Source organism: Paralichthys olivaceus, chromosome 21 (assembly GCF_024713975.1).
Source record: "Paralichthys olivaceus isolate ysfri-2021 chromosome 21, ASM2471397v2, whole genome shotgun sequence".
In the NCBI taxonomy this organism is placed as follows: Eukaryota; Metazoa; Chordata; class Actinopteri; order Pleuronectiformes; family Paralichthyidae; genus Paralichthys; species Paralichthys olivaceus.
In genome coordinates, this window is record NC_091113.1 from 8,238,401 (window position 1) to 8,253,951 (window position 15,551).

The 15,551-nt window shown below is 45.8% G+C and overlaps 1 protein-coding gene across 8 annotated transcripts in view; it reads right to left on the reverse strand.

Moving 5' to 3' along the window:
- Positions 1-15,551, reverse strand: part of LOC109645089 (C-terminal-binding protein 2) — a 90,861-nt gene that overhangs the window by 23,337 nt on the left and 51,973 nt on the right. For 2 of the 8 annotated variants that reach the window (XM_069517919.1, XM_069517921.1), the window contains exon 1: positions 2,170-2,800. The exons of 5 other annotated variants lie outside the window; for them this stretch is intronic. In XM_069517919.1, the coding sequence (XP_069374020.1) occupies positions 2,170-2,191 (22 nt within the window). In that variant the 5' untranslated portion in view covers positions 2,192-2,800. Of the gene's footprint in view, positions 1-2,169; positions 2,801-14,693; positions 14,800-15,551 lie in introns of those variants that run through there. One more of the 8 variants, XM_069517918.1, reaches the window with a different exon arrangement.

The following is a 15,551-nucleotide window of genomic DNA, read 5'->3' on the forward strand; positions in this document are numbered from 1 at the left end:
CAGGCAGCCGTGCAGTCAAACAGGAGGCGGCAGTGCGCGGGGTGGAGGAACCTGCGAGTGGAGTTTTTCCGAGGACCTGACGCCTGGATGTTTTGTCTATAGGGTTTAGTTCTGACAGCCAGTTCCACTTTGGATCAGGTTTCAGTTTGGCAAAGCAGCTGAATTAGCTGACAAATCAAATTATCACCAAAGATGAATCTACAAAACGCTCAGGTCACGGGCCTCTCACAATAAATCATCTCTGAACGCCAACATCTGAAATGGCAAACATTGCTGGCAGTAGATGATATCAGCTGTAGCTAATTAACGAAAAAGTTTCCAAGTTACTTGCCCAAAAGCCAAGTTAAAACTGGCTGGTGTCTGCTTAATGTGCTGCAAATTGGCATCTGTGCTCAGCCAAAGATAATTAGCGAAATAAATGGAAAAAATCCTCTGACATCACTCTACGATAACAAGTCAACTGGCTGATTTTGCAGGTCAGATGGAGCAACAGAGGTCGAACAATCTTGCTGACAGCTAAATGTTAATGTCAGTGGAAACATGTTTACCCTGTTAACTATATTACAGTTAGCTAATGAGTTCTGAATTTGGACCTCCACTATTTGCAGCAAATCGCTCAAGAAAACTCAAGGTATGCAGAAGTAGGTTAGACAGCTCTTGTTAAGTTGTTTCCAGACATACAGCGAAGTCCAGAACTTTTCCTGCCAGCCCTCTCGTAATATGTCCGGGTCCCATGTGAGAATACAGCAGGAAAACGTCACTGTGAGTGAGCGGGTGCGTTCATTTAACACGTGACAGACGCAAAAAGAGAAACAAATATCTCACAGGATGAAAAAGAGGAGCCATACACAAAGAAGCTGTCGATGAAGATGCCAATTTGGAAAGACAACAAGATTCCAGTGTTGGATGTACTCTAAACCAAAACATGTGATTCCAGCAGTGGAATTTTTATGTAAGGTCTGGCCTCCTGCAGGCTCCATCCAGGCGTTACCACTCACCAGATCGTTCCGGATATTTTCCTGTTGTTGTGAACGCGTCTGACCCAGACAGTCTCCTACTATGTTCTTTATATGTGAAAGACAAACTTTCCGACAAAATGTCCAAACATTTTGGTCGGGGCATTTTACGGAGTTCACATCCGAAAAGCGCTTTACTTAAAAATTGATTTAAAGAGCAGATTGGATACAAGATTCATACTGTCAAACCTCAACCATAACTGTGTGTAATCTGTGGCAACAAATGAATAAGAACCCACTCACAACCCTTGGACGAGTGCCTGGAGTTTGACTGTGGACTAACAGAGAAGCTTGGCACAACACACAGATGTGCCATCGGGTCAAACAATACTTTGTTTTCCTCGCTGTAGTTTTCTCCCTCTACATGTGGCACTCTGCCAGAGTCTGTACTTCTGCTTTACTGAGGCTGAATTACTCATTTACTACTTTCCCTGCTCACACACACACACACCCTTCATTTGCCTGTGACAACCCGAGGTCACTGCACGAGTTGTAGAGGTTGCACGGAGCGGGCGAGGGGGGGTGGGTGTAAGCACCCTTTGTTGGCAGCCTCCTCCCTGCCATTCCCTCCCTTTACTTCCCCCAAAAGTAGCACACAAAGGCCACTTGTCCTGCACTGCTAGTGCCCCACCCCTGTCACCACCCGGCTACCCGCCACACCAATCCATCCCCTGCCAAGAAAATGAGCGCATGCCTGTTTTAAATGGTGCCCTCTGTGTGCACGGATGGGCCGGGCCCGCACTTCCAGCAGCACGGGACAAAAGCGGGTGTCAGCAGCATCCATGGCACAACCACGCCAGGCCTCCCATTCCATCCCCTCCCTCTCTGTTTTCCCGCTCTTTTATTCTCCGGCGTTGCCACGAGCTACAGAGCGTGCTCAAGAGCCTATGGAACCGCAGAGGGAACGAGAAAGACCGAGCCAAGTACAGCAGCACCAGACGGGCGGACCTGAAAATGACAGCACAGTTGGACTACTCACCTACCTTACCAACCACACAGCACACACACACACACACACAAACACACACACACACTCCTTCATCCCTCCTCTTATCCATACTCCCCCCCACCCCTCCCTTGTACACCTCCCTCCCTCCCACATGCCAGACTTTATTAGACATCAGGAAAAGAAAACAGGAAACATGCTGCTTGCCTGGAAAATGTTGTCTCCACATTCTTCAGCTTAAAATCTATGCATTTCAGCGAAAACAGAAGAGGACTGACGCAGGTGGAGAAAAAAAATACCAAAAAAAGGAAAAGGTGATAGAGCCTCCGCAATAATCCAAGGAGGGTATCCCCCCCTCCCCTCCTCCCCGCTCGCTCGCTCTTTTTCTCCTCCTCCAATACTCCTTCAGCACCCCCCCTCCCCCTCCCCTGGAGTTGCTCCTCTTGATCTGGCCTTGTTGGTGAGGGGAAGGGGTTTTTGCGGCGCAAGCTCTCACTAAGCCCCCGGCTGCATCCTCGTCAGTCCATGCCTCTGAGGGCTGGAGGAAAAGCAACACACACCATCGGCGTCCTTATGTGCGCGCACACAGACACACCACGCACGCACAGACGAGAGCACCGTGCGGGGCCGGTGATCGGATGGAGGTGGGTCGGAGGAGGCGGGGAGGGGGAGATGCTTTTTCTCCTTTATTTTTTGTTTTAATCTCCCGGGAAGAAGACGCTGCGGCTGCGGAGCGCGATGGCTGGAAACTCTCTCCGCGGCTTCCTCTGCTGGTAGCTGCGCAACATCTATTCACTCTGCTGCGGCTCGCTCCCTCTCTCTCTCTCTCTCTCTCTCTCTCTTTAGCTCTTTTCTCCCGCCTTTGTCTCGAGCTGATAATAAACCAGGAGGGGCAGAAAAAAGATCGTGCGGCAGAAGAAGAAGAAGAAGAAAAAATGGTTCTAAATCAAAAGTGCCAGCTCGAACATGCGGAGCTGAGCTCTCTGGGCTGAGCAATTTACTCCCCGGCTGCGTTCACTCCATAGGATCTGCACACACAACACACTCCAGCACAATCCCTCCTCCTTTTTCTCCCTCCTCCTCCTCCTCCCCGTTTTATGTTTTATTTCTGATCTGGACTCCACAGTGTTTTAAGAACCCCCCCCCCCCCTCTCCCTCTTTCACACACACACACACACACACACACACACACACACACACACACACTCTTTTGCTTTCGTTTGCTTCCCAGCCTCATCTCTTCCTCTCTCTCCCTCTCTCTCTTCCTCTCTCTCCCTCCTGATTATTTGCTTTCCTCCTCTGCTTTTTCCACTTTCATGGAGACCAAGACCCCAATAACACACACACACACACACAACCTCACCCCACCCTGGCATTTTGCGGGTTACCAGGAAGAGATTGGAATAGTGACATACTCACTCACACCCACTCCCTCCCTCTGAACATGTAACACACACACACACACACACACACATGAAACCAGAGGAACAATGCAACATTCAAGTCACTCCAGCAATAACATTACAGCTGTGGACTTGGCTGTTTTTCGCACCATCAGGGAAGTCATCAGGGGCGAGTGTGTTAAGTTCACAGTTTGGTCCCTGGAGGGAGGAGGGAGGAGAGAGAGCGAGAGAGAGGAGGCAAACTGACAGATCGCTCTGCTGAATGGCTGCGAGGACGATGAGTAGCTGAAAACACCCTGTTTAGCATAACAATGTAATCGGAGCCTCCTCACAACTCCGCAGCATGAACGGAGCACCGCAACGGCACACACACGAATACACACGCATGCACACACCTCATCGGCTGCATGACAGGCGCAACCAATAGACAAAGAGCCATGGCATGGTCACACGCCAGAACCGATTATCGCTGACAGTAAAGTGGAAAGGTGGACCTGCCCAAGCAGTTTTGGCTCATTGGGTGGTTGGGTGGATGCATCCATCCCCTGTGCACACTTCTCTTTTTTGTGTATATTAACTGTGTGTATCTACTTCAAAAGTGTGTGTGTGTGTGTGTGTGTGTGTGTGTGTGTGTGTGTGTGTGTGAGAGTGCTGCTGTTTCTCAGCGGCAAGAGCCCAACAAGAGGAGACACGGTGTGTCAGCCGAGCCACTGTCTGTAGCAATGACACATCTGAGGGAGTATGACCATCAAAGCAGCAGCCCTCACTTCCTGCCAGTCGGCCAGACACACACACACCCGCAGACACACACACACACACTCTTGATGGAGTGTGGGGATACGGCTGCCCCTCTGATCTTTCTCTCTTCAATAACATTAGAGGATGTGCAGGTGGAGGGAGTGTGTCTGTGTGTGTGTGTGTGTGTGGGGGGGGGGGGGGGGGGGGGGGGGGTTCTCTGACTGACAGCAATATGTTATTATGAAACTTGGCAGATCAGAGCTTCTGAAAAGGAAAGAGCCGTTCACGAAGAAGAAGAACTAAAAAAAGAACACCACAGATTTCATGAATGGCCACTGTTGACTTCAGCTCACAACAAAGGTCAAAAGGTCAAATACTATTGAGCTGTGTTGAAAGTAGTTAGAGATTATATCCGACCTTCACAGGTAGCAGCGTGTGTTCACTCCCTGAAGGATCTTTAGATTACTCTGAAAGGCTGAATTATCACATTTCTTTCTATGTTGTGACTTTTTTGTTTACAAAATGTTAAAATAATCCTGATAAATTAAACGAACCTACTAACAAGTAATTATTTAACTAAATGGGTATATGTTTGTACAAGAAATCTAATGATTCAATATTGGTTACTTTTGAAATGAGCAGCCAGAATAAATAGAGCCTGAAAAGACGAACTCCGGAGAAAGAAAAGTCATTTTCACATACGTAAATTTACTTCTTTAAGAATCAATAACAAGAGGGGAATGGGTCGACTTATCCAATCAGGTAACATTAGACCCCGCCTCCTTCAATGAGAGCATCACCAAGACTCCGCCATAATATAGCAGACCATCTTTTCGTGAACAGGCAGCACTTAACAGCATATTTAACAGCAAGTAATTATTTATTTTTACTCAAGAAGACAAATGTATGTGGTACTCTTACTTGAGTCAATTTCGGTCTATTTATTTGTACTTTTACACAGGTAAGATGTTTGAGTACTTCCTCCACCACTGTAGAATAGTGGTCTTCTGGAGTTTGATGCAACAGAATCATTCAAGTTTGACGTTTCTCCTGTGAAAAATTTAGTGGGGATTTAAAAACACAAATGGAAAAACCTTTGAGTGGTTGAATCTGTGTTGATTCTTGTGGTCACAAGTTTGCAAATCCCAGGAGGGGCCGAGGTTTGTCTCTGCTGCTGGTGGCTGACAATCAGATGCAGCTCAATATAGAAAGAAGTGAATCTCAAATGAAAAAAAAAAAAAACATGGCCGGACAGAGGGGACGGGTCACATGCAGCCACAGGCCTGGTGCAACAAACAGATATATATATACGCTCCTGACTCCAACAGTTGACGTGCATGTCGTTACACGTTTGGAGGGGGCGAGTAAACACTAATGAGAACAGATTGGCACAGCAGGTCCCACCCCACACACACACACACACACACACACACACACACACACACACACACACACACACACACACACACACACACACACACACACACACACACACACACACACACACACACACACTTCCTCTTTCAGATGTAGAGCAGCCAGGCTTGGGTCTAAACCAGTGCTGAAGGCTACATCTGTTCGCCCCTCAGCCACTGTTGCCAGAGCTGCAACCACGCCTTTGGGCGCAAGCATTTGTGCCTGCACACACACACACACACACACACACACACACACACACACACACAGTAAACACAACAGTTTGATGTACAAACCAGTGAAGGAAAACTCCCCATTTTTTTAATTTTTATTTTATCTTCCAAATTTTTTAATTTTAAAATCAAAAATGGATGAAAACCCAATTTTGAAGACACATTAAATATACTCTGTAATTAAGATATGTAATAATCATATAATTATTGTTTATGAGGTTTTGATGTTTTATAGCACTACAACAGATTAGCCAAAGTGATGATTTTCCTAAGAAGGATTTTCCATTTCTAAACATAATAGTGCATTTTTCGCTTCAAAGAATTACTCAGTCTACAAGTCCCATCTCCCTCCCGACACACAACTTCTTTAAGCTCTGACCTTTAGCACAGTGAGACATCAAGAGCAGCGGTCATGCTCGAGAAGACCCGACAAATAGCCCGAGCTTCCTTACGGTTCATGTGGATTTAGAGAGAGGGAGCCCTCTTCTTTAACCATCTTATTTATACTGTAAGCGCCCTTTTCCTGTAAGTGCAGGAACTTGGCTCCTGGATGTAGAAGCCTGTTAAATCCCCCTAAGGCACTTAAAGGGATTTTTTTGAAAAGCAAGTGGTAGAGCAAGCCAACCTGCCGCCGCCTGGAGACGAGGCTTCTGCTGACCACATTATGACCAGAGCTTCAGGGGTCCGCTTCAGATGCTGGACTCGGGTCAGCACAGGAGCACTTGTAACCTAGAGTTTTCCTTGTTTTGGATTTTTTTTTATTGACTCTGTCTTGTGTTGCATTACTGCTGTTTTCAACTTAGCAGGAAATAGCATTACAGCATTTTCAAGGGTTTAGCAGAATCAGACTCTTGTTCATGTTTCCCTTTGGTACAATTTGTTGGCCCAGATCTGAAAGCAGCAGTTGTGCTCCACTCGACCACACCAAGACCCTTGGAAGTGGTCTCGGTCCGATCACAAACAAATTCTGGAGTTGTTAGTTTGTGGTGAGAACATGATCCGACCTTGGTCTAACTCAACCACAAGGTGCAGTTTGAGCTGAATGGCTGCCACAGCCTTGTACAGTTTGCATAATACCAAAGAGCAAAATCAAGAGTTCCTAGCAGGTAAATGGAAATGAATCAAGGTCAGACCAGGACCAGAAACAAAGAATTATTATCCACCGATTTGGACAGCAGCAAACTATAGGTTCGAAAACACCTTTAGGGTCAATAGATTTATGACACATGATTACTCCTGACGTTCAAACAACAAGTTTTTTGGGCTCATAAAACTGAGACTTTGAAACAATGCTTGCGTTTTTAGGATGGGAAGAAACTGTGACGCAGACACCCTTGTTTGCTTCCTGATTGGGTCTTATTAGACACCCTTCCCCGATTCTTGATACTTTTACCACGTGACCCCTTTCCTGAAGAAAACAAGCAGCGACTCCCAGTCTTGAATGCAACATGGATAAGAAATTACAAGTGTTGCTGACCCGAACAGTTTCACTTTGTTTTCGGTCTAGGAAAAATAAATTCCTTGTCCATTTTTCTGCACCTAAGCAACCAACTGCGGAGAGGACAATCTGCTCTGTGTACATGCCCAGTGTTCGTGAATGGTCAAGTTTTTAGGTATCTTAGTATGGACAGATGCTATTTCTGATTTGAAGCTAAGCAACTCATCTAGATGGGAAAGGAAACTATTAGTGGGGGGATGCTATGTTACTGTAAATGCTAACTAGGCAACTCTTCCTCACAGGCAAGGTTCTCTATATGCACTCCACACTTTGTGCGCAGGGAATGAATAATGCAAAATAATCTTATCAGAAGGTCATGTTTTTAGTTTTAGAGTTGAAACCACAGAGGAAACACGCTGTGACTGCATCTCACCAAAGTATCAGCAGCGATCGCTCCTCCTCCGCTTTAAATAAACATTCATCATTTTGTTCCATAAAACATTCAATAGACATTTTTTGTCCTTTATGCTCAGCGATGCTTCTTTTCGGGGTTTGTGAGTAAGACGGCTGATTCTCAATGGACTGCACATGCTTAGTGTGACAAGAGGCGGAGACAGGGAGGGAAAGGGAGCAGAAGTAGTGTAGCTTTTTCTAAAGCAAGTCTAATTTCCCCACGGTGAATATTTATTTAGGAGGCCCAGGTTTATCCACTGAGAGGCACCTGCCGTGGCAGCAGCCAGGGTAAATAACCGCCCCCCCCTCAAGGCATGTATGCAGACACACACACATATTCGCACATACACAGACGCAAGAGCCCCCACCCCCTCAGCAGTGGTCCAGATAACAACCCTGAGTCAACACTGCCTCTCTGCTTTTGTTTTCTCTGCCTCCCCTCCTCTGTTCCCCTCCCACGTTCCAATCCCTGCGGAACCACAAGGACCGAGGCTGAAAAGATGCGGGGATGAGGGACAGAGAGATAGTGAAAGAGAAAGAAAGAGAGAGAGAGAGAAAGAGGTCTAAATTACAGCATGGGAATGCAAATGAGTGTATTTTATTTGGGGGGAGCCAAGGAGGGCAGGCAGGCTTTATTTTCCAGGCAGAAACAGCCCCTCTGTGGTCTCTGGATCAGTTTCAGCTACAGCGAGGAAAAGAAAAGAAAAGCGGACATTCTCACTCTGCCTTTTTACTTTGGGAGGAATAAAAGAAAAAGAGAAATACACCAAACACAAAACCCACAACTCTCTGGTGGAGGCTGGTGCGGTCATAAAATAAAATGATATTTTGCTATGCTTTCACACCACCACCACCGCCGCTGCCACCACCTCCTCTTCCCATCTCTCCTTCACGCAGTGGCGCCACCCCCTCCTTCTCCTCCTCCTCCTCCTCCACCCTTGGCAGAGAAGCACTAAAGTTGCTGAAATATGGGCACAAATCACAGCCTGACCAAACACTCCACTGCCACCGCCGTCACCTCCCCCATCTGGAAAAACAAGAGCAAGAAAGTGAATTTGTGCGCAAGGGAAAGCGACGGGGATGGGGGAAGGGGGGCGAGTCAGCTGCAGGTGGTCTCCAGATGTGGTGGCTCTGGGGACGGGCCACTCTGGCGCTGTTAAGGGCGACTCGGAACTCCCTCCTTCCCCCTTTTCCTTCCATCGCTCCTCCCTCTCTTTCAGTGACAGGAGCCATCTGGCCTGGCAGGGAGAGTGGAGACGCAGCAGAGAGTCCCACCCTCCCAAGTGTGGCCCCTGCGTGCCACTCAGCGGAGAGCACAAGTAAATAAAATGCATGCACACACACACACAGACACACACAACACCTCCTGCTTTCCCCCCCGAAGCTGTCACATGGCTATTAACCCATCGAAGCTGCGGCCCAGCTGTGCTCCATTACGATAAATACACCAGGGTCGTGGGGTCTTGTCAGCCAGGAGTCAGCCATCAGAGACTATGAGGTGTCCACTTACAGCCTTTTAAAGCTCACTTTGCTGAAGAGTTACAGCCATTTCCATCATCGTCACCCCCCCCCCCTCGTTTCATCTCCTGGATAGAAACTCCCAGCGACTTACTCGTCCTCCTCCCTGCACCATGGCAGATGATATTTCACACTTCCTCTGAGAAGCACCAACCCCTTTCCCCCGCTATACCCACAACACCCATATCCCACTGTAACTGGAGTTTTGTAACTCTATTCGACACCTGGAACACCCGACACCTTTGAGCCATACTGACGCTGCCCCACTCCCTGAATGCTATCAGCTGATGCACTCATTTAAGCTTAAGTGCAATTGCCTTAGGGTAATGAGATGTTTTCAAAATAAAAGGAAAGACAGCTTAAAAAACAGTTTCCTGGAAGACAAATAATTTGACTTATTCATAGGAAAATAAAATAGCTTTCCCCCCACTCCAATTGTCAGTGAAGAATAGTTTTGGAAAAGGTTGGCAGCCAAGAGTTAAACCCCGGCTGCCGTCAGGAGGCACATTTGGTCTTTGTATGGCTTCTATGCTGCAGCAGAAACTGGGAATGGAGGAATAAGGACTGTAATGGGTAGAGGGCATAATGGACAATGAGAGAGAGAGGGAGAGTGGCAGGGTCACTGCTCAGTTTTCTCTCAGGCTACGTTTTCGTTTTAGCTTCGGTTGCTAAGTTGCAGAAAATACTCTGGCTACATCCACACTATAAGCAGTTGTATGATTATACAATGCAGAATTTAACTTTGCAACAGCTGTTAGTTAAGACAAAACAGGGTCAGCAACGAATGCCTGCAGCCTAAGACCTGGGATTTCTTTGCTTGAACCAATAATGAGGTGGAGCTGTTAAAAGTGAGGGCTAACAATGCTTGTACGTCATTATCCATGCTTTATTCACCACTCTGTGTTGAGTTATGCCTGATAAGATCCCATCAGGAAGCAAATGTGGGTGTCTGTGTCATTGTTTCCAAAAGTTTCTTCTTGTCCAAACTAAAATGCAACCCCAGACTTTTTGAACTGAAACAGGCCTAGCAGTGTTTCCAAAAGCCTCCATTTGAGGTAATGTGAGTAACGTGGACGCCAGGCGTAAATGTAGCTTCAAATATCATAGAATGAACAAAAACTCCACATCCAATAAGCATGTACGGCATATTTCATCCTTCAGGGAAACTGCATTCAGTTTGCTCACTAGACACATAAAAACACAAAGCCAGCAAATGGTGGACACAGAAATATTCTAATGTGTTTAAAAATGCCCTACAGATGTAAAAAAAAGGAAAAAACGCACCACAGAGCTCTGAAGCTCGAAGGTGTTTTTCCTCCTTCTCCTTGCAGCCCATTGTATATGTTCTCACACAGGAGATGTTCTGAGAGTCCCTGCTGTGTGTGTTGGCCGCCGAGCCAAACGAATGGCACCCAGCAGCATTGATTTGCAGCGCAGACCGCAGATCAAACCGCAGGACAAAAGACGAGGCAGAGGGACAATGGAGAAACACAGTGGGCCACGTGGGAAAATGAGTGACAACCGGTCGATCGGGGCGACCACAGGCGCACTCGTTCCAAGAATGAACAGGGCCTCGAAAGATGCGACAAGAAAAGGGTGGCGACTGAGCGGCAGCCACACAACAAGACAACCCACTGTGGTGGTCAGACCATCAAGTTCTTTCAGGAGAAAAAGATCCACAGGAACACATGCTACTGTTCTAACTTGTTTATTCCTTTTCATCCTACATCCCTGTCCTCCGCCCCCACCTCACTGGCCATAGAAGAAAGTAAATATGTGAGCAAGGTAAAGCAATCGGTTAACCTTTGAAATACCCTTGCAATGAGATCTGCCGCTCTTTACTCTTTTCAGCTGGAGGAGAAGAAAAATGAAGAAGAGAGAGAAAGAGGAAAAAAACACACACACACAATGTTGGCCACCACTTCAGAGGGGATATTCAATATCCATGAGCTTTTTCATTTCACACTGATGAATAATTCAGGGTGACCTGCTCACCACTGAGGGAGGGGGAGACCGAGGGGGAAGGAAGGGAGACAAAAAAGAAGGGAGGACCGGGGAGGTGTGCAGAGGTAGTTGTCTGTTTTAGTGGATGCAGCTGTTGCCGGTCGACGTGCATAAAACCAATCTCCTCCCCAGCTGCCGTGGAGAATGGAATAATATACGGCAGCATCGACGACAGATAATTAGGGAGATTATACCGAAGTGCCATTCTTACAATGCGAGCAATGTGCTTGCATCGGCGCAATCCTCTAGACAATACAGCCACGGGACGGGGGCGAGTCGTAGAATAAACATGCGATCTGCTGAAATACAGAGAGAGGAAACAATCATAACATGTCACACGATGAGCACACACACTCTGGGTCATATAAACACACAGACACACACTTCTCATCTCATCATTAGCGCTTGGCGGTGACCTATAGGCCTGTGGTGGAGCCACTGTGACGGCAGCTAAATTCCAATCAGCTCGCTATGGAAGCTGAAATATTTTTTTTCTAAAAACATGTGAAAAAAGTAGCTGCTTCCTTTGACTTTTAATTGTTTGTTTCAAATCCAACTCATGTAATCTTCAAACAAGTGTGTCTGGATCAAAATGTGAAACTATGATTAATTCAACATCATTTTTACGTATCTGACTACTCCGGCCAGAAGTTTCGTTTCAGAACTTCTGAAAAACTTTTTTTCCACCATAAACTTTTCCCTGATTGAACAGAAGCACAGAAGCACAGTAGATGGGAAAAAAACCTAAAGATTTAATGCTCACTAACGGACGAGGACAGCGCTTCCGACCCTGCGAGCAGAGGTCAGATGCTACTGTCGCGCACACACAAGACGCACACTCGAACACTCGAGCTGTCACAAGCAGGAGGAGACCAGCTGTTCCTCATTCGCTCGAAGGCTCCGTTCCCTCCGTGCGTTGGCCGGCTTCGCAGAAACCATTAATCCCTCTGTGAACGCAACCGATGGTTTGGAAAGATCAACCATGAGAAAACAGCAAGGGAGGGGAAAGAGGCTGTGGGGGGAAAGAGCATGGGGCTCAAAAACATATATTTTTTTCTTTTCACTTGTTTTGTTTTCTGAGAAAGAAAGAAAAACCTACTCCAGTGGAAAAATAGATTTTCCTGGCCATATTTCCCCAAGGACAGAAACAATACGAAAGCTAAGTGGAGATTGAGCAGCAGATAGTTCATGTAACATTTACCAGGTTCTCGAGAAACTGGAGACACATGACAGAGGGGCTGAGTTCAGATAAGCGTTTAAGAGTCGGGAGGTGAACAGTAAACATTTAACAACACAATCTTTGCAGTATGAGGTATAGAGTGCAGTAAGACAGTTTAAGAACCAAGAGGGTTTTTTTTTATTGATTTTGCATTTGCACTAAAGCACATAATGTTCAAATCAAATGATGATAATGAGGTCCAAGTGCTAACTCTAGTTTCAGGGTGAAAAAATATTTAATATAAAATAGCACTTTTTTTATTTAGAGTTTCTACATGTTTCCGTTGAATGTAAGACTTTTTAAGACATTCAATCAAAACATTAACTTTCTTAATTTTCTTAAGAAAGTATATATAGTAGTTTGAAAATTTAAAAACAGTCCTGAACATGGAAACAAGGCAAGTAAGTTTTTTCAAGTGGACTGTCACAATGGAGGATGATCATTTCAACTTTTTTTTTTTTGCTGCTAATCACTGAAGGGGAAATAAGCTGCTGAGCCATTTGCAAATATGGTTGAGTTTATACTGTTTACTTGTCTGATTATATTTTGTACCCTCATGACAGGTAATGTATACAAACGGTCACAATTCCTGAATTGTTCATCTGGTGGATTGAAAAAAACTCTTAAAGTCACAGTTTTATTTTAAATTCAAAGTGCAGGAGAAAGACACACATACACTACTACTAAGTGCATCATGTTGTTCTGCATGAGCAACGTAACACTGTCATACAGCTTCAATCCCCATAATAACCCCCTGACCGATGCCATATGAGCCGAAACCTCTTGTCTGTCTCCACTCATTCATATCAGTGGGATTAGTGAGGATGACACAGACTCCCACTGCCACGTGACGCCTGTATAGTAGCATCCACACACACACACACACACACATCCATGCAAGCACTCATACACACAAACACACACACACAGATGGCCGCAAGGATTTCCCCCACTCCTAATTCTCAGCCTCTTTCCTAGACAGGTAACGTAAGCCGCTAGCTCTCCGCAATAACCCGTTACCATGTCAAATACAACAAGTAAGGCAGGGGTCACAGTCAGTCAGTCAGGACATGGCTGTGTTGCCTCTGTACGCCAGAACATGAGATTTCAGTTTGGACCTTTACAATGTACACAAGGGTGTTTGCACCATATCAGATGCAAATGTTGAGTTTTATCTTATTTTACTTCAAAGTAAAACATTTGAGTAATGTAATGCTAAAATAAACTTTATAAAATATATATATACATATATTTATATATAGTTCTGGTCAAAGGAAGACAGAGACAGACAGAGGAAACTTAAGGTCTTGTCCCCATGTCCTGCTGTCAGTTCTGTCACATTCAGATGAAGACAAGCACTTCCTGCTGCTGAGAGAGGGACATTTATGTGTGTGTGTGTGTGTGTGTGTGTGTGTGTGTGTGTGTGTGTGTGTGTGTGTGTGGCAGCAGCACTGAGCCCAAACACACACATATATCACAAGTTGCAGGTTACAGATGTGGGGGAATATAAGCACTAAATCAAAGCCTTCGTAAAATCAAAAAGCAGAGCGGCTGCAGAACGCAGAAACTCTCTTGTGTCTTAAACGCTCACAGAAATACAGATGTGTCCAGAATCAGTCTGAGGCCACACTGACACACAGGGAATGTTTTCTCTCTCACACACTGCAAGACGGACAGGAGAGTGCACGCTGAAATCAATGTCAGACACCTGAGCAAAGCAGTTTAGCCAAGGACAGCTGAGAGCACATTAGGCATGCATCATCGTGGATGTCCTTCCAAACACAGGCAGAGAAATTAAAATCCCATTCAGGTCCCTCACGGGAGCCGTGCACTGGGAGGTTACATAACTGTTAGTCACAATGGTGATGGCCTCCTGTCAAAAAGAGAAAAAAGAGACCTGGCATGTTTTTGATCAGCCTCTCTGCAGGCCGTGGATACAACCTGTGCACAATGTCATCGAGAAAACAGAGTTATACAGGTGAACAAGTAAACTGACACCTCCCATAAGGCTGTGAGGGCCTGTTGCCAAGTTCTACTCTCTCTCCTGCCTGTAAGCTACGAGCCATGCCCCCACACACACCACCGCTGCCCCGCCTCCTAATTCTGCAGCCCAGAAAAGTACAGCTGAAGATGTTCTGTGGATTATCTCCACTAGGAAACCATGTGCCGGCATTTGTGGACAACATGCAAGTGTTCACCTCAGTTAATCTACTGAGCACGCACACGGTGCATACCACTAGCCAATCACATCTCTAGCTAGCCGGGTGGATATTCTGCCTCACGTGACACGAAAGATTCGCTTCACCCACCTGAGCCACTGACAGACACCTCCATGGCCAATACGAGTGTAGCACGGCGCTCTCCCTGCTATAGGTGGAAGGGAACTGTTGTAAGTCAGCTCGACTCAAACTTTTAATGCCATTACTAACGCTACTTACAGCTTTAGCCAACCAAGACGGCGCCCAATGGAGACGAGCCCTCCCACCTGCAACTTGCACAGAAATATTTTTAGGCACAAGCTATTTCACTTCCCTCACATCTTTTCTTCTCTCAGAACAAATAAGAATTCGACTGTATGGAAATGAAGACGCCTCAACCGTGATGTGTAAATGTACACTTTGATGTGAGATGATAATAAAAAGATGACTAGTTTTATAAGAAGAACTACCAATTTATTCAGTGTGTGCAAAAGGAATAATGTGTCAACTTTTCATCAATATGCATGTTTGAACATAAAACACCATGCATGTAATAAGAGAAGCTCTTCACTGGTGAACTGGAGCCTTTGCACAAAAGTGCGAAGTAGTCTCTAGAGAGGTGCACTGTTCACAGAGAGAAGGGAGGGGCGTAAGAGAAATGCTTTCATTAAGCGTCTTAAAACATTTTTCAAACTAAACTGAAAATGGCTACACGAAAAAAGGAACAAGTGTTCAAAATAAATGTGCAACGCTGCATGCAGGGCTCCACTCTTCCCCTTTTTCCTTAAATGTGAAGATTATCCATCTCTGATTACCACTGAAACATATGTTGCCTAGCAACACACAATTAAAAAGTATGCATTCCGATCATCTGCAAGGGGCTGCCCCTTTATCAGATGAAGTTACTGAAGCAACAAATGTCAGCTACATACAAATGAGCTTGTTGTGCTAAGAGTGTATTTGAAGGGA